General features: G+C 39.2%; 1 protein-coding gene across 2 annotated transcripts in view; it reads left to right on the top strand.

Moving 5' to 3' along the window:
- VPS50 (VPS50 subunit of EARP/GARPII complex) overlaps positions 1-19,522 on the top strand; it is a 165,142-nt gene that overhangs the window by 75,635 nt on the left and 69,985 nt on the right. For both annotated transcript variants that reach the window (XM_039524419.1, XM_039524420.1), the window contains exons 15-18: positions 380-474; positions 1,478-1,576; positions 7,620-7,710; positions 9,132-9,308. In XM_039524419.1, the coding sequence (XP_039380353.1) occupies positions 380-474; positions 1,478-1,576; positions 7,620-7,710; positions 9,132-9,308 (462 nt within the window). The remainder of the gene's footprint in view (positions 1-379; positions 475-1,477; positions 1,577-7,619; positions 7,711-9,131; positions 9,309-19,522) is intronic.

The raw sequence follows: 19,522 nt of genomic DNA on the forward strand, positions 1-19,522 counted from the left end.
AGCATTCTTTAAACCACTATCAACAACAATCTTGGCATCTCATGTTTTGGATTAACAGTGCATTACTGAAAGTTGCAAGAAACTATTTTTGACTAGTGAACTAATGATATGATGGGAAAGCCAAAGAAAGATCACATATGTACTAATGCAAATGGTCAGTTCAACAAACCTTGTTTCTCTAGAGGACTGCCCTAAGCTGCTGTTCAGAGTGGTCAGACATCTGAACAAATCAACAAAACGTGCTAGTGAACCATGCATTCAACTCACTGCCATTCATTTTGAACTTCAGAGTAGTCATTGCTACTATATAAAAACTCGTAATATGCACACAAATTTAGTAAGGATTCAATACTAACTTTGAAATGTTTGTGTTTTATAGGATGTGCAGCTGAAAGTGAAAACGTATCTGTTGGGGACAGACATGTCTAACTTCAAATATGATGACTTTATCTTCGTACTAGATATCATTAGCAGGTATATTGATGGGGCAAATAATGCCATTTGCTCCATCTGCATGATGGGCCTGAATTAGCATAAGATAACATGATAAATTAACATAATAGGGACTACATCCTGGCCCCAATTTCCATCCACTTCACACTGTTCTGGTGATGCAAAGAGTAGGAGTGATTCCTTAATATGGCACTAAGGGACTCCCTGCATGCAAGGTAATTCATGACAAGGGTCAAGTTGTTCTAAGCCAGCTGCTCTTCCGGGCCACCCTGCAGACATAGTGGGTGTTGGAAAGGGAGCTGTAGTACTCTGATGATCCTTGGCCAAAAGAGTCCTTGAGATCCATTTCGGTACTTGGCCAGCTTTGAGATTGGGGTGGGGTGTAAAAAAATGGCTGATTCATCTTTCTGTCCCTACGCCCCCTTAGGTTCTGTGGGAGTGCTGCTGGGCTGGGCCTAGGAATCTGCCTGGCTGTTCATAGCAATTTTCTGTCGCCCTAACATTACAGTTGTAATGGCTACTTAGTGGCTAAAAGGCTACTTAGTGGCTCCCCAAACCTGGAGCCAAAAGTGTCGGAAGCTGGGCATAGCTCCCTTTTATTCTTGCTTCTATATTTGGGGTTGTGGTGCTGGTGGTCAAGGTGCTTCCGCCCCCCCCCCTTTTTTTTTTTCTCCCTGTATGGAGAAATGGGTTCAGGTAATGGGCTATAGAGCTTGCATTGGACCATAGGATCCCAAGCAGACACTTGAATTGCTTGTGGCTGTCTGGCCCTGAGTGTTTATAAAATACCATAATATGCAATAGAAGAAACTAGACCATATGTAGGCCTGGTGTTGTGTGGTGGTGATCTTTGTTTGTTAGATGTTCAAATACTATGGTGATGGATGAGCATGCTATGTGTGCTTATAGGTGAGATAGGGAATTCCAGCTGAAACAATAGCATTCAAGTAATAGTTGTTTCCTCCAGTATTGTTAAAACTAATTGAATGGATAATCACTTCTAAAATGTCTTTTGTTACAATAGGCTGATGCAAGTTGGGGAAGAATTTTGTGGCAGTAAGTCAGAAGTTTTGCAAGAATCCATTAGAAAACAAAGTGTTAACTATTTCAAGAATTATCACAGGTAAGGCTACTAAATGTGCGGCGGATTGGTCAGATTACTTTTATTTGCCATTTTTTCATTTTAAACTGGGTTTCCAGTGGCCTGGTTGCACTGAGGTGGACAGCTTGGGCATATTTCTGTCTAGTGTGTGGGGGTGAGGGGCCTGAACACTCGGCTATTGCTGCAGGTATAATCTCTCACTCATGCTAAAGTCACTGAGGAGATTTCTGCAACGAGCAGGTTGGGGAATGGTAGGGAACCTGTGGTACGTAGACTTTCTTAGTAGCCCCTCTGTCTTCCTCTAAAAGCTACTCCTTAAAACTCCTCCTTTTGACCCTTTCTGTAGTGGAGCTGCAGGCCCTTTATTCCTGGTTTCCCTGGCAAAAGTATTTATTTAATTTTTTTTATTTCTATATCATTCCATAAATAGAGAGCCCATCCACCCATGTCTCTGGACATCTCTGGCAATTTCTTTAAAATGTATAATTATGCAATTTATTTCTGTCAGGAATTTCATAATTTTATGGATTTGTACTTCTGGATCCCATTCTCAGCCTTCCCTTTGTTGACCATCTGTAACTACATTTCATTCCAGTCTCCCTTGGCTCCATTACATGCAGACCTGACCTAATTTTATGGCAGCATATGTGTCAGCTTCAACACTTGCTGGCTTTTCATTTCAAAGTTAAACTGCCATAATTTTGCTTTGATTTCCCCAGTGTTCAGGTTTGGAAGGTAGATGCTTCTTTCATTCCAGTGGTCTGGCACTTGTCTTTCATTGCTTAGGTAGCCAGGAAGATATGGGGGTGGGAAATGCCACAATGATTCTTGCCAGAAGCCCTGGGTTCCCAAGACTTCTTCACATGGCATCAAGCCCCTGTTGTTCGGGGCATTTTTTTACACATGCCCCACCCCACCCAGTAATTCTGAAGCTTTCTGTCTGGAGGCTGAATAGATGACTCTATCTTCATATGGATGGTCTGAGAATTAATTGATATTTTACTAAAATCCATAAAACCTTAACATTTCTACAGGAATGCATGGGAAAGTGTCTTAATTCTGGTGCCAAGAATGTGGTTTGGATCCTCTTCAGGCTCCTGAAAGTCAGCTCTAGAATATCTTCTCAGCAATTTTAATAAAGATACCACTTCCAGTTGTCTGATAGGGTGAAGTCTCAGCCTTGAGTGCATTCGATCTTTCCAGGATACCAGGTTCTATAACTATGTAGTCACCATAGCTCCCATTTCTCCAAAGTAATACCCAGCCTTAAGTCTCAACCTGAATCTCCTCTTCTGCCTTGGAACCTCACTTTGGAGCTTCAAATCCTCATGAAACCTCCATTTGAAGCTCTGCTGAAATGTCCTTCTCCACTTGGCCATTTTAAGATGCCTTTCTGAAGGCTCTGTCTACCCAAAAAGTCCAACCAATCTAATTAAATCTGTTTGTTTAGTTAAATATTCCTCCTCCCCCTTATGGGGGGTGATTCCTCACTGATTTAAGTTAAATAGACATAAAACACTCCTAAATGAAGTTTGGCCATAGAATATATTGCATCTCTGCAAGGGACAGGTTTAACAGTGGTTTGTGAAATCACAAATTTTGAACCCTCTCAACTCTGTTTGAATAAAATATGGGCGGGGTGGGGGAAGAGCAAGAGTATATGCTGAGAACTTGTCCTTTGCTTATTCTGTTGCTTTAGCAAATCATGAACTATTTTCTACTGATTTGGAAAGTAGGGATATGTGAGATTCTTGTTCAAGGCTATGTGATAATTATGTATTCCTAGCACTGATTTTTTTTTGTTTTGTTTTTTTAAATCTCACTGAGGAAAGGATGATCTTAAATAATGGTTACCTACCTGTTTTGTTTTGTTAAGAATAATTAGACAATGTTTCTAAAGCTCTTTGAAGGTGAATACCACTGTATCAGGCTAAATTATGTGCTCAGAATTTATTTATTTAAAGCTTTAAGTGTTTTGGATGTTCAAACCAAGCAAGAACGGCTTTTGCTTCCCTTGTGTATTTAATTGAAAAAAGCTAGACCTTTTAAAGATGCATTAGTATGTAAAACTTCACTGACTGGAACTGCTCAAGGAGCATGATTCATCAGCCCATTAATTGTGCAGTTTGACGTATGTAGCGTATTGGTATGTTAGATATAGGTAGGTTTGGAAGAATTAGTTTTTTATTGGTAAATGTCGATAAACATTGATTTCACCATACACACCAACTGATGAAAAAATATTTCCATTGATAATGATCTAAATCTACATGTAGGCAAAGTCAGAAAAACGCTGCTTGTGAAATTATTAGTTTGATTTAAGGCTATTTCCTTGGTAGTTTTTTTGATATATAGATGGTTTAGAGAACTGGAAAGTCAGCGGAATTGACCATGTAACTCAAGATCATATTGAGTATGCAAAGCATTTTGTTGGGAAACGTTTTCTTCTTTATAAAAAGCAAGAATGGGCTTTTAATGGTGAAAGACACCAAACAAGGGAACTGCTTAAGATTCATTCATTTTTTGAAGGTGTTTTTGGAAAGGCTCATTTGGGCAGGAATGGCAGAAATTTTCAAAGAACAAAGATAGATTTGATTGAAACCCTCTTTTTGAGCCAGATTCTGAACTTGTGCATGGTGGTGAAAGTCGAGAGTAACTACTGAAGTTCATTAAGTCATTGAGAGCCAGGGAGAGGACCCCCTTCCTCGGGCCGGCCCAGGCCTGCTGGAGCTACCAGGGAGAGGAGCTCTTCCCTCGGCCCAGGCCCTCCGGGGAGAGGAGTCCCTCCCTTGGCCCCGAGCTGTTGCGGCAAGAGAGGGCTGGGGTGAGTCCTCTCCCCACCACAGTCCCGGGGCAGCACCACCCCAAACCTGTCATCCCCAGCCCTGAGCCCCTCCTGCACCCTGAGCCCCTCATTCCTGGCCCCACCCCAGAGTCTTCACCCCTAGCTTGAGCCCTCACCCCCTGCACCCAGCCCTCTACCCCAGCCCTGAGCACCCTCTTACATTCCAACCCCCTCGGCCCTACCTCCACCACACATCACCTCCATATTGGTGCAGATAACAAAATTCATTCCGCACATGGACCTAAAATATTAGAGGGAACACTGAGTGAGAGCTGTGGGTACTCACTGCCTTGGAAAATTCGGCCCCAAATCTATTTCTGGTTGAACAGAATGTGTGTAAGAAGACACAGCTAACTGCAATAATAGTTAAGCACATGTTGGTCATCTTACTGAGCCAAAATCATTCATTATATCAGTAATTAGTTTGTTAATGAATGATGTGATGAATGTTTTACAGCCTAATTTGGAACCCAGCGCATAATTTACCAAGTGCTACATTCTGAACAAGACAGCATAATGTATCTTTTAAAGAAAAAAATATTGATGTGCCCTCAATGATTAAAAAAAATTAAAATGGCAGCAGTGAAGTAAAGTTCCCGGCTATCTAGCCGAGAGAGAATGCTAAAGGTGCTTCTGCTTGTAGCTAAATGAAAGACTGTAGTGCTGATGAAAACTTAACAAAGGAAGTACAGTGAACTAATGTTTTTGATTACATTGTCATAATAGCGCCCTTCATTAATGAACTTGCCTCCCTACTCAAAACAAAATTTAAACACGTGAAAAAATGGAACTTTGGTGATTAATGGCCTTTTTAATATTTTGTCTGAAATACATATAATTCTGTAGAGTGCTGCTTTTCAGTTTTTCCACATTGTCTGTTTTTTTCCCCGGTGCTGCTTACATGGAATTCTTGACAAGTTCAGATGTAGGTTCATATTACCCTTTATTGGATAAATGTTGCTACACTTTGTATTGACATTGTTAAAGGTATCTGATCATGTCATCTGCAGAGAGTAAAATCCATTATGCTACTGTAAAAGCATGTATGTTTTTATATATTAATTGTAGAGGCTTTTAAAAATTGTTTCACAAATTTTGTGATAGTGCATTCTTAATGTACTTTTCTCCAGGATGTCATAAAATGTATAATTTCGTGGTTATTTATAAGCTGAGAGAATGAGTGCAATATCTCGCAAAATAAATCCTCACACTTGCAAAATGTGTTAAATACATCACACTTTCCTTCTGCACCAACCATGAAGATCTCTGTGACTCACTGAACTATATCAGAAGAACACCTGTGGCACAAACTGGATCAACCTCATGCATCTGTAGCGTTTTTTTTTAAAGATTGAATGTAGTAATTTAGTATAAACTACGATGGGTTCAGCAGACTGAATGGACACAGTGAAAGTCACCTCTGGTGCTTTTCTCAAATTTGGAGACTCCAGGAACAAATGAACTCTGAGGATAGTGATCACAGACACAATCACAAGTACAAAGTCTTAACTATACTACAAGTTTTATTAAAGCAATAAGTAAAGTTACAATTATCCATGCATATATATAAATCCTACAAAAACCCATGCAATTACTAAGACTGTAGTCATACTCACATCCTCAAAGATATTCTAAGATCAGATGGATATTTCATTAGGTGATAATAGGAAAAAAAATGGTTCCTGCTGGGATTTCCCATGGGGTCTTATGACTTTTACACAACTAGGAAACCTCTTTTGTGTTGTTTTTCTGACCACATCAAACACCTTATGCAGATGCAGGAGGGTTTCAACCCTCTTTTCCTTTTCTGTACTGCCATACCCATGAATATTGGGGTGCCCCATTTTTCATAAGTTTCTTAATTCTTCTTAGCATGTATGCACAATATGTATCCTGCGGTCAGGACAGGACATTCCATGATGTTGCAGTAAGGTGTCTTGTGATCTTGGATAATGCAATGTGGTTTATTGCAGTCTAGTTTTCTGTAACATTACCTATTGCCACATCTTTTACAGTAATTTTGTGACCTTACCGGCCTAGGGTTATTCCGAGGTCACCCACTCATGTCAAGCATTCTTAAGCTTATGGCCTAGTCCGGCTAAGCTAAAATCTTACAGGCCTCAGCCTGTAGGCCTTGCATTGCAGCCATGCTTTACTTGTATACCTAATATATACTAATCATTCCTAAATATTTGTTAGTCTTATACCTCTGTAATCCTACATTGATTTTATATGAAATAGCATATGAATTGACCATAACACAACATAACACAATGATAAATGGATGATAAAAATGAACTAATTGGCTACACATCAGTGTAAAATTTCTGCAGAACTCCTCTGCCACAGTAATTTCTATTTTGCTACCATCACAGTTGCTAAATCACAACAGGCAGAGCTATTCTTCGTAGTGAACCAGCTCATCCTGGCCAGAGCACTGATTGCTGGAAGGAAGCCTTCTACCTACTTATCAGAAAAGATAACCCAAATATTGCAGGAATTCACCAAGCCAGAAAAATCTATGCCGAAAATGTTATTAGTCACCCTGATTGAATTGTACCTCATATTTGATGAAGTTCAGAGAGGTCTTTGGAAATATTTGAACCAACACTTGCAAAACTGGTCTGCCCCTGCCTGGCTGGTGGTAAACCAGCAAAGAACAGTTGTGTACACTGCTAACTGATCTCAACAATGGCTCCTTCAAAGACATGGACCAGCCAGCCAGCCTTCCGGTGAAAAATGCAACAGCCCATTCTTTTCACAGAAAACCTCACCAACAAAATAGTGGATAAAGGGACATGATATAATTAGTTGGACTTTCCTAAAGCCTACAATAAAGTCCCTCACAGGCGACCAATCAAGGAGATAGTGTGAGAACTAAAAGTTCTGTCATGGACTAGAAATGATATTTTTTTCTTAGACTCCAAATCTTGGCCTCTTGCTATTAGTTCCTTTTCTATTAGTTAACCTGAGATAATGTGAACTTGCAGGGGAAATTTCCCTGGGGCTCATTTTGGAGGGAACCACAGGTTTTTGGGGAGGTAGTGATCTGAACTTCTCTACTAAGGAAATTAATAGCAAAGCCTAAATAAGGATGACTTTGTATTTTAAAGTATAACTTAAAGATTTTTTTGTTCAATTGAAGGCACTTTTTCATTCTAATGTTAAAACAGTTCAGCTGTGACTTTTTTTTTCTGACAATCTAGAGTTGTATTTCAGAACTCGTCTTGAAGAATTAAGAATGTTCTTGGAAAATGAGACCTGGGAGCTTTGTCCTGTTAAGTCAAGCTTTAGTATTTTACAGCTTCATGTAAGTACTGTCACTCAATATTCAAAAGTTCTTTCTGAAATAAGTTTGTTTTATATATGTAGACCATCTAGCTGCGATGTGATAGGACATGCAAACTGCTGTTGGTTTGGGGGTTATTTTAACGGTACAGTAAAATTAGAGTGATTCTTATGCAGGGATTTTTGTATGCTATTCTAAACCTCAGATTTAAATGCATCTAAAATGGTAACATGCCTGATTCAAGAAAACATTCAGGAAAGTACTAAAGCATGCAGTAAAATTCCACTGAAAGCAAGTGAAGCGTGTGCTTTAGTGCTGTCTTGAATCAGGACCTCTGGCTAAGCTGAGGTTGGTAAATAGTAACATTTCTGTTTTATTTGCTTTTTTAATATCTACCTATTTGGGACTGCCTGATGGTCACATGACTAGAGTTGTTGCTACAAATAACATCTAGTTTGCTAAGGATGAACATGGTTGTGGGGGATGGAAGACTATTTTCTAGTTTGACTGTACAAGGAAGCTGACTATATACATTCATGCCGCAAGCGAGAAAAAGAGAGATCTTTCATAGAACACAAAGGGAAAGAAAAGCTTTTTTAATAGAAAAATGTGATTGTTAAACCACATGCATTGGCAGGGAAACTCAAAAGAGCAGCTGCAGATCCCAGAAACCTTTCATCTAAATTTTGTAGAAATTACTAAATTTCAAGTCCCATTAGCCCAGTACATTTTGATCTATATCTTTAAATTTTGATTGTGTACATTTACTATTCAAAGATTAACAACTAAAAATAAATTATGATGTTTTCAACAAAAAAAATTAGGCCAAGATTTTCAGAAATTAACATCTAGAAATAGGACTTTAAGTGGTCTGATTTTTCAAAAGTGCTGAGCGTCCTCCCAGTCTCTTGCAATCCCATATTATTGTGCAGTGTAATAGTCCAAAATTTTTGAAATGTACTTGATTTAAGGATATTTTTAAAATTTGTTTCATATTAATAAGCTAAAATGTTTGTAACAATTTTTTTTAAAGAGAATTATCTTTAAAATATTTTTTGAGTCTGATAGTGTCACTTGAATTTTGGAAATATGTTCTTTACATTTTGATGCTGTATTTGTGTAGTTTGAGATTTAGGTGCTGTTCTATCTCTTGTGAAAATGCTCTTTTAATCTCTGGTAAAAGCTTTTCTATTTATTTCTAGAAAATGAACACTTACATAATACAAGAGGTATATTGCATGGTGCAGCAAGACTCACTTGCTAAAATTAGAAAGACAAACCATGTGAGACTGATTGAAGTTAACCTTAAAGTTTGCAGTCTAAAAGCTGTATTTAAATAAGAAGTAGACTCTTGTTGCAGAGCGGTAATTGACAGTAAGCTATGAATCAATATTTAAACTACATTACTAGGCATAAAAATTATTCTGTATTTTTATTAATAGGAGTTTAAATTCATGGAGCAGTCGCGTTCCCCGTCTGTGTCGCCTAGTAAGCAGCCTGCTTCAGCAATCTCAACAACCATAACTTTGTTTGAGCAATATTGTAATGAAGGAAATCCATTTGAAATTCAGGTCAACAGCAAAGATGATGAGACAGAAGATGTACTTGCTTCTAATGGGGTATGGAGCATTTCATAAATACAAGAACCATTCTAGCTCTCATTATCATTAAATGAACATGGCATACAGTATATTGGAAGGCTCAATTATCTTGTGAATCAGTGATTGACAACTACATTTGTCTTTAATATTTTGCATTCTATATTGCACCAAAAGAAGCCATTTTATTACTTAAAATAGGTCACTCTGCTTTCTGGCATTGGCAGTTAAAAGCAGGGCTTCCTGTGGAAAGCCAGATATGTTTGTTTTGCAGTGGATCAATATTTTTCCATCCAAGTCAATTGTTCCTGGAGACTAGCAAGCCATGTTCTACTTAGAACAGAAACAGAAAAGTGCTAATTTATCACAGGACAATTAGATGCAATTTACTTATCTTTCCTGGTTGTGTTAAATTTGGCCTTGTTTTAATATTAGAAGGATTAGCTCCCTCTGGCTTGTTAGAGAATAATCTCCACAGATAATTCATAGATTGTTCTTTCTATATTGTTTACATAAATTCACCATGGTTTCCAAAGGAGAATGTAATTCGTTGAATAGTTTATTTTCTGAATGTTATGGGGATGCTAGTTTGAGATCTACTGGTATAATAGTCAACATTAACTTAAAAGTATTGATCTTTTTGTTGATTTGTATCATAATCATACAATCAAATGTTTATTTAAAAGAAAACATTTTATATAGTGTTATGCATGCCGAAACTTTATACCTACATTTCTCATTAAAACCTTTGTCCTGACTTCCTCTTCGGTAAAATATTATTTTCCCCTCTTTTATTATGTCATGAGCCAGGCCATCTGGCAGTCTTACTGCACTCACTCTCAGTGCCGTAACAAACCTGGCACATGCTGTAAGATTTAACCAAGTTATCAGGTCGCCAGTCTTCAAGTGGAACTTTGTTCATATTCTCTCTTGAATCATATGTTGGTGGCCATCTGTTCTGTCCATGATTTGTTGAGCTTCTTACCTCTTCCTTCTATGGGAATTAGAATATAACAAGGGGTTCAAATCCCCCAGTGCCCCTCTCCTTACTGAGCTACATGGGCAAGAAGGAGGGAAAGGAGGAATTCCCAGTGGTAGAGCTAGCCCTCAGGATGAAAGACACCCTGCAGGAGCTGGGAATAGGAGCATCAGAACAAGGAGAGGCCCAATGTGGCCCTAGTTCTCTCTCTCCCTTTTCTCCCCCCCCGGGTAAATTCACAGCTCCTGAACACCAGTGAAGTCAGCTGAGTCTGTTCCAAAACGTGGACTCTGGACATTCTTTCCTGACTTCTAACTGGTTGTAGCTCCCACACCATTCTATAATTGTTTTAAAGCAAGTCACATAGTAGACCTAGATTATTTTTAATTTTCTTGTAGTTTATAAAATAGATTTATATTTTGTTTTCAGTCTTGAAAGACTATTAATTGTCTGTTTACCTAAAAGACCAGAGTGGCTGCTGCATAATAATTCTGTTTTATCCAGAATGTAAAACAATCTTTTTAAGGTGTTTGAGACCAAATTTTTTGCTTTATCTGTTGGTTAAATAAGTGTTTATTTTAAAATGGCATATTTTTCCAAATGCACTGTATAAACACATTAGTAAATACGTCCGCTTTGCAGTGAGGGTGCAGGCAAAAATTCCTCAAGTGCTGAAAGTTCTCCAATGCCTGTCCCACTATTTCCCTGAAAGCAGGCGAGTTATCTGCAATTGACACAATTGACTGGGAAAGAATCCTAGAGCATCTTCATGGACAAAACCATAGGATATGCCCCAGACACACATGGGCAGGTGCAGAAACAGTGAGGACATATTAACATGGGCTAGCTTTGCTGTGGCAGCACTTGCATCCGGGCCAAGCTAATGTGGGTGCTCAGATCTGGGTGCTAGTGACCATGGCCCTACCCAATTCATGGTCCATTTTCATAAATTTCACAGTCATAGCATTTTAAAAATTTTGAGTTTCATGGTTTCAGATATTTAAATCTTAAATTTCACAATATCGTAACAAAGCATGAATATGTATTTTAAAACAGTAAAATATAAACATATAAAGCCCTTCAGTTAGCGTTTCTCAAACTGGGGGCCCTGACCCAAAAGGGGGTCGCAAGGCTTGTGTGTGTGTGTGGGGGGGGGGGGATTCGTGGTATTGTCACCCTTACTTTTGTGCTGACTTCAGAGCTGGGCAGTTGGAAATTGGCAGCTGCTGGCCAGGTGCCCAGTTCTTAAGGCAGCACAGAAGTAAGGGTGGGAATACCATGCTCCCCCCCCCACACACACAATAGTATTGAAATCCCCTTTTGGGTTGGGACCCCCTGTTTGAGAAACACTGCCTACAGTATAGGGTAAAGGTACACAAACTACCACATTTTATGGGGCAGACCAGATTTCATGCTCTGTGACACGTTTTTTTTCATGGCTGTGAATTTGGTAGGATCCTCCTACCAATGACCCAGGTTAACTGTGCATTGAAGACATACCCCAAAAGGGTTAGAAGTAGAATTGTTTAAAAAAGCAGGCTGGAGAATCATTTACATTTTCTGAGTGAATAATTCCTACTATAAGAATGAGCTAATTTGACTAAATAAAAAAAAAAGTAATCATACAACATGCTTCTGTGTTCAGTAAAATACAGAAATTGATCTTCCTACAACATTTCTTCTCAGATCTCTGGCAAGCTGTCTAGGAATTGCCATAATAAATCAGACCCCTGGTCCATCCTGTCTCTCTGACAGTAGCCGACACCACATGCTTTATAGAAAAGTTCAGGAAACCTCAAAGTAGGTGTGAGATACTCTTTCTGCCCCCTCCCCCGCCCCCCAAATCTCTTCATACCTTTTTATATAGTTAGAGATTGGCTTAAGCCGTGAAGCATGAGGTTTTCATATCCCTCCAAAACATTTTAATTATTTTAGCATTAGCTATAACTCTGAAATATATTGTTAAACATATAATCATCTATTCCCTCTGAATTTTGCTAATTGGCCTCAGTGACATGACGCGGCAATGAGTTCGACAGACGAATTGCTGTGTAGAAGTATTTTTGTTTTATCATTTTTTAATTTGCCACTTGTCAATTAGGTTTTTAGAGGTCGCTGCATTCCATCCTATTAAAATTACCTATTTTTGCTTCTAGCATGCAGTATTATGATATGATATTCAGTTCCATCCAAAGCTGATGCTGAATGAAGAATAAACATGTCCTCACCATTAAATAAATACCTCACCCTTTAGATGTGTGACATACCTTAGCCAGAATTAGTTACAGACTCCATGGTCTTCACTGGGGATTGATCTCCAGGAATTTAAGCATCAAAAAGCACATGCCTCTACCTGTTGAGCTAAAGGAGTTCTTCATCCGTTCAGCTGTAGTTGGCTGTATTTTTTCTGGAATCAGTCACTGGAGGGCGTCTTGATCATATGTATTAGCAGCAGGCTAATATGTTACATATGCAGCAAAGACAGCCTTTCTGTAGCCCATGTTGTGGTTTCCATATTCTACTTTTGAATTATGTTCTGTTTTGTAGAGTGACACACTACTGTGAGCTTACAAGGCTGGCTGTGTTGTCCTATTTTTAATATTTGTGTGCCAGCATAAAGTGTTTTGCATTACAGTGAAACCTAAATATGTCATGAAATGATAAAACTGAATCTGTGTCTGCTGAAGAGCTGTAATTGATTTTGGCTTTCTTTGACACTAGCAGGACAGAATGTTCAGTGGGGGAAGAATGGAATACATTGGACATGATTTATGTGTTTTTGTTCTTGTGATAAACATAGGCCATTCTTATTGTAAACAGTTGCATTAACCTTAAATGTGTATTAATTATTATGGAAACTTCAGATTAGTTTGGAGAATTAGTGTTTTTCAAATTAATATAATTTATCCTTGGTGTCTATGCAAACCAAAGTTTACAGTCACTTATGCAGAGAGATTTTATTTTCTTAGCTTTGCAGAAGGATCTTTGGTAGTGGCTTCCTATATTTGTACCCAACACAGAATACTGTTACATTTCCATAGAATGTACTGCTTATTGCATACAGCACTGAAACTTAGCACCTTGGAAATTAGATAGCTGTTTGCTTCTGTGTTGAAAGGAAATTCTGTGAGGAACTGTGCTGAACAAGTAGATCAATATGTTCAATTACTCTGTGTATTACACCTATTTATCTGTCTGGGCACTTATATGGCCTTTATCACTGTAGTATCTAAGTGCCTCATAATTGTTAATGGAGTTTATCTTTGAAACACCCCTGTGAGGTAGGGAAGTCCTGTCCCCATTTTTTACAGGTGGGAACCTGGGGCACAGGGTAGATCAAGTGATTTTCCCAGAGTAATATAGGAAATCTGTAACAAAGTTAGAAATGGAACCCAGCTTCTTCAAGTGATTGCATGTGTGCATTCCACTGCAGGGGTGTGTGCACTCAGCATCCAGAGTTGGAGATTTTTCCCTTAGCGATATCCATCGGTGTGGTGTGCGCCCTCAGCCACCTTGTGCTTCTGAATGATAGTATAAAGGGTGGAGCTGCCTCCCCCCACTTTCATACCACCCATAATCGGTAGTCGAGTGCATTGGCTTGCTACTGCAGGTTTCTCCCTTTGCAGGGAAGTTATCTTCCTTTCTATAAATAATTAAATTAGTGGTATTTGTTAGTGGTGATAGATTATTGTAGTGAAGTGTTGTTTCTTGCAGAGTTGGTGCCCTCTTATTCACAGGATGCTGACACCCAGTACCAGGGTATGCCTTGGTCTCTGAGTTTTAAGTGTTGTACTGGCTGCAAGAAATTTGTGCTGGTAAGTGACTGTCTTGTCGGGAATAGAATACCAGTTTGTGATGTAACATTTCTCTCTGGCCTGTTGTTTCCCAACATGTTATCCCATTTCCTATGTGCTTGGTCCCATATTATTACAGCTCAGTGGGTCCTAAGTACTGAGGACAAGTAGTTTATTTGAACCCTGCAGTTTATTTCCTCCATTCTCCGACCCTTCAGTTCCGTTCCCTGTCATTCCTCAGGATCCATTCTCACAAGGATTCTCATCTCCAAGAATTGCAGTCTCGTCTTGATTTTTGGGAGCTATAGAAGAGGTTCCCCCTCTCCATTGAAGGGGAAGGGTTTCTATTCATGATACTTCCTCATTCTAAAGGTGAAAGGAGGTCCCAGAACTATCCTAGACCTGTGAAATTTGAATAAATATGAAAAGACTGTATCATTCCCTTCCATGGAGACTGGTACACTGCCTTCCTCTTGAAGGATGCATATTTCTATATGGCTATCCATTGAAGCTGCACGAGATTCCTAAGATTTCTGGTCAACACCACCAATTATAAGTTTAGGCCTTTGTCTTGTCTCCTGTCCTGTGAGTACTTACAAAACGCATGGTTGGTGGTAGCTGTATTTTTAAAGAAAGCAGGGATGCAAGTGTACCCTAACTTAGACGACTGGCTGGTACAAGGTTGATCCAAACACTAAGTAGAAGTCAGTCTATCCAGGATCCAATCCCTCTTCAGTATTCTGGGTCTCTTGACCAACGAGGACAAGTCAATCTTCTCTGCTCATCAGAGAATTTAATTTATAAGGCCAATTCTGGGTTCTACAGTAGCCAGGGCATTCCTACCTCAAGCCAAATTCCAGACAATGTTATGTTTACATAGACTTCAAATCCACTTAGAATGGTAAGAAACTGCCTCAGACTACTAGGGCACATGACCTCTTTGTTGTGTGTGATTTGGCATGCCAGGCTTTGAGTCCGAGAGTTGCAAAGCTGGGTAAAGTCAGTGGATTCCCCGTGGATTTCAGTGGATTGTCAGCCATTGGACATGCTGATTTGAATGCCTGTAGGAGTACTAGCCTCTCTGGTCTGGTGAATGGATCCAGCCAATGTGTATGGGAGTTTCCTTCACACCTCCCTTGTGCACACTGACTCCTAGTTATGGCCATTTTTTTAAATTGGGGCGCTCGCCTAGGAAACCTACAAACTGAAGATCTGTGTTTTTACCAAGATTTGACTCTCCACATAAATGTGCTGGAATTGTTGGCTATTCATCTGGTCTTTTGAGCTTTTCTCCCTCATATCAAGGGCAACACTCTACAAGTCTTCACAGACAACACTGTGGTGGTCTACATGAACAGAGAATAATGGGCCAAATCAGTCTTTGTCAAGAGGCGATACATCCTTTGGTGATACAAAACTCCCATCTCAGTCTTTTCCTTGCTGGTGTTCAGAAGTTGGATCATGAGAACATGATCCTTACAGCTCTGGCTTTGTCTTCTAGCATTGGTTGGACAGTCTGCTGAGCTTCTCTACCAGGACTTTTTTGATCTCCCAGGACCCCCAATCATATGCTATATCCTGACCCAGGCATTCTCCATTTTACAGCCTGGATAGTCCATGGTTAACACCTCCAAGAGGTGGAGTGTTCGGGGAATGTGCAAAACACTCCACCTGTTGAAGTGGAAGTGATTCTCCTTGTGGTCAAAACAGTTTTGCCAATCCTGATTTCTATTCAACGTTTCTATTTTCTCCGTTCCAACTGAAATAAAAAGCCCTATAGATTGGTTCCATCAGAGTTCTCATAAGGGTGAGAAGAGGCTCCATGCTTAGGATGTTAGAAGGGTGTTGGATTTTTTAATTGGACAGGACTAGTGTTTTAGATTGTCTTCCTAGCTGCTTCTGTCAGTTGCAGACAGGCCTTCCAGTCTACATGCAGAGGATTTCATCCTGGATTTTGTCCTGCACACATCTCTGCTATGACATTGCCAATGTACTCACACTACAGGATCTCAAACAGTTTCTGCAGCTCTTTTGGCTTAAAGTAACTATAGCAGACATTTGTAGAGCTGTAGCTTGGTCATCAGTACATTCCTTTACTACTCATTATACTGTATCTTAAGATTCCAGAAATGATGCCAAGTTTGGACAAGTATTTTTTCAGTTTTTCAAGTAGACTCTGAAACCCACTTCTGGACTTATGCTCATCTAACACTAATGAATACCACTAAATGAACTATTCACAGAGAGGAAGATAATTGCCCTGCAAAGGGAGAAACTTGCAATAGCGAGCCAATGCACTCAGACTACCAATCACAGGAGGTAAGAAGGAACTCGGGCGAGGGAGGGAGGTCTGGGGAGGCTCTGCCCTTTATACCATTGTGCAGCAATATGAGGTGACTGAGGGTGCACACGCTACCCCAATGGTTACCACCAAAGGAAAAATCTCCAACTCTGGAGCACTGGCTATGCACTACTTGAAGTGGAATGGACATGTGCAATCACTTAAAGAACAACAGGAACTGAACAGCTTAGTGTAAAAAAAAAAAAAAAAATATTCCCCTAAGGCCCAGTCCAGTACCTTATCCACTTGACTAGCCTTCCTCCATTCCCCACAAAGTATTACAAAGAGCTGACATAGCTGATATTTTAAAAAGATCAGGATTTATATTGTATAATACAGCTCTAAAGAAAAAACATTGGTTCAGGCAAAAGGGAAAATATCTTTCTGTGGGGCAGGGAGAGCCATACAGTCTTGTTATATTGCAGTTTCTGCATTGATCTTTTTTAAGGAACACTTTTAGCACTTAAGTTTGTAATTATTTCAGGCAGTTTTTGCACTTTCATTTCACAATTTTGTTTGCTGTTTTCTAAAATGTAAAAGCAGTCTGTGGGGAGTATAACAAGTATAACAAGTCAAGATTTATGTCAAATGATCTGTAATGCAGTAACAGTCTGCTGAATTTTTTAATAAGATTTCTGTTTAACTACACAGTAGTCAGTGTGGCCAACATTTTCAAATTTGGGTACCTGAAATTAGGCATCTACATCCATGGTTATCACCTTAATATGTGTCATCCATAGCTTCCTTTGAAATTAGTATGTCCTGTGAGTGCTCTGAACCTTTCTAAAAAGCAACTCATGTGTTATAGGTGCCTAGGTGTGGATTTTAGGTTACTAACAACCACTCAAGTTTAAAAAAAAAAAAAAAGTAAGAAATTGCAAATTAATATTAAGAACATAAGAAAGGCCGTACCAGGTCAGACCAAAGGTCCATCTAGCCCAGTATCTGTCTACCGACAGTGGCCAATGCCAGGTGCCCCAGAGGGAGTGAACCTAACAGGCAATGATCAAGTGATCTCTCTCCTGCCATCCATCTCCATCCTCTGACGAACAGAGGCTAGGGACACCATTCTTACCCATCCTGGCTAATAGCCATTTATGGACTTAGCCACCATGAATTTATCCAGTCCCCTTTTAAACATTGTTATAGTCCTAGCCTTCACAACCTCCTCAGGTAAGGAGTTCCACAAGTTGACTGTGCGCTGCGTGAAGAAGAACTTCCTTTTATTTGTTTTAAACCTGGTCACCAAATGAAATTAATAGGCAGCAGGTTTAAAACAAATAAAAGGAAGTTCTTCTTCACGCAGCGCACAGTCAACTTGTGGAACTCCTTACCTGAGGAGGTTGTGAAGGCTAGGACTATAACAATGTTTAAAAGGGGACTGGATAAATTCATGGTGGCTATTAGCCAGGATGGGTAAGAATGGTGTCCCTAGCCTCTGTTCGTCAGAGGATGGAGATGGATGGCAGGAGAGAGATCACTTGATCATTGCCTGTTAGGTTCACTCCCTCAGGGGCACCTGGCATTGGCCACTGTCGGTAGACAGATACTGGGCTAGATGGACCTTTGGTCTGACCCGGTACGGCCTTTCTTATGTTCTTATGCCTATTAATTTCATTTGATGACCCCTAGTTCTTGTATTATGGGAATAAGTAAATAACTTTTCCTTATCCACTTTCTCAACATCACTCATGATTTTATATACCTCTATCATGTCCCACCTTTTTTTTCTCTTTTCCAAGCTGAAGAGTCCTAGCCTCTTTAATCTTTCCTCGTATGGGACCCTCTCTGAACCCCTAATCATTTTAGTTGCCCTTTTCTGAACCTTTTCTAGTGCTAGAATATCTTTTTTGAGGTGAGGAGACCACATCTGTACACAGTATTCGAGATGTGGGCGTACCATGGATTTATATAAGGGCAATGACAAAAGTGAGTGGCTTTTGATATCCAAAGGAACTCCACAACCTCTAACAAAGTTCATTTTAATACAATGGAGGAGATACCTTTTTGTGTATTTACCAAGATGTGGTTCGGCAGGACTGCGTATTAATCTAGTGAAAAATGAACTATAGTCTTTACCATCCAGAAGAGGTAAAACTGGTAGTCTGTTCAGATGAAAGGTAACTTTAATTGGTAATTAACCTATCTTAACATAGTTGTTAGAGACTATTACCTGGAGACTTGTGAAATTGTAATTACTACTAGCCACCAGGATACCAGAACTCCCTCCAACCCTCATGTTCTTTAGATTATTTGTTATGAGCAGCAGATTATACCTTCGTTGGAAATTACTTTAAGAAGAACTCTTCAGGGAAGTTGCGATTCTATGGTTTATCAGTTATGATTTATTATTTACTTTAAGAAACAAGCTTGTTTTCCCTTTAAATTGCAACCATAAACAACTGTTACTGCTTAACAGTATCATTGTTCAACTTTCCTAATGAAGAGTAATATGATTTTACTCTGCAAAAATCATTTTTAAAATGCCCTTATTTTATTAAAGAAATGGAAATTAACACTCCTCTTTTTTTTCCTTCCGGATTAATACATTTAACACACAAGAATCCTCTTAAATGTATACCAGAACTTTTAACATTTACAGTCAATAAATGATCTCCTAGTTACTGGGTTTTAATTGAGCCAAGGCAGATTATTTCTGAATAGGTGACTAATTCTTCATATTAATGATTCTTCTATATTAATTAATTAATTCAAAACCTCTTATCTCCTAATAATCACACCTTGGCTTAGTTTCTTCCTGAAATAATCTGCATTGATTAATCGTGGTTTCCATTATCTGAAAATGTGGTATGGCAAGGTTCTCTTTTAGAAATAATAATCAGGACAGCTATTTGTTCACTGTCTGTCATATCTTCATTCTCTCTTCTATGCTACTCCCTCCACTTCTAATTCCACTCCTGATGTCCAAGGCCTCCCCTGCTTTAAAATTTCTTGCTTCCACAAAAGCCCTCAGTGATAACCCACGTATGTAAGAAATACTGGCACATATTATAAGAATATTAGCAAAACCTGGTTGTGCTGGTGGTTCCATCCTCTGAATCACCCAGGGCATTGAGTGTCTGAATTGTTTTCCCTTTCCAGAGTGTTTGATCCACAGGGA

The sequence above is a fragment of the Mauremys reevesii genome, linkage group 2, assembly GCF_016161935.1.
Source record: "Mauremys reevesii isolate NIE-2019 linkage group 2, ASM1616193v1, whole genome shotgun sequence".
Classification (NCBI taxonomy): Eukaryota; Metazoa; Chordata; order Testudines; family Geoemydidae; genus Mauremys; species Mauremys reevesii.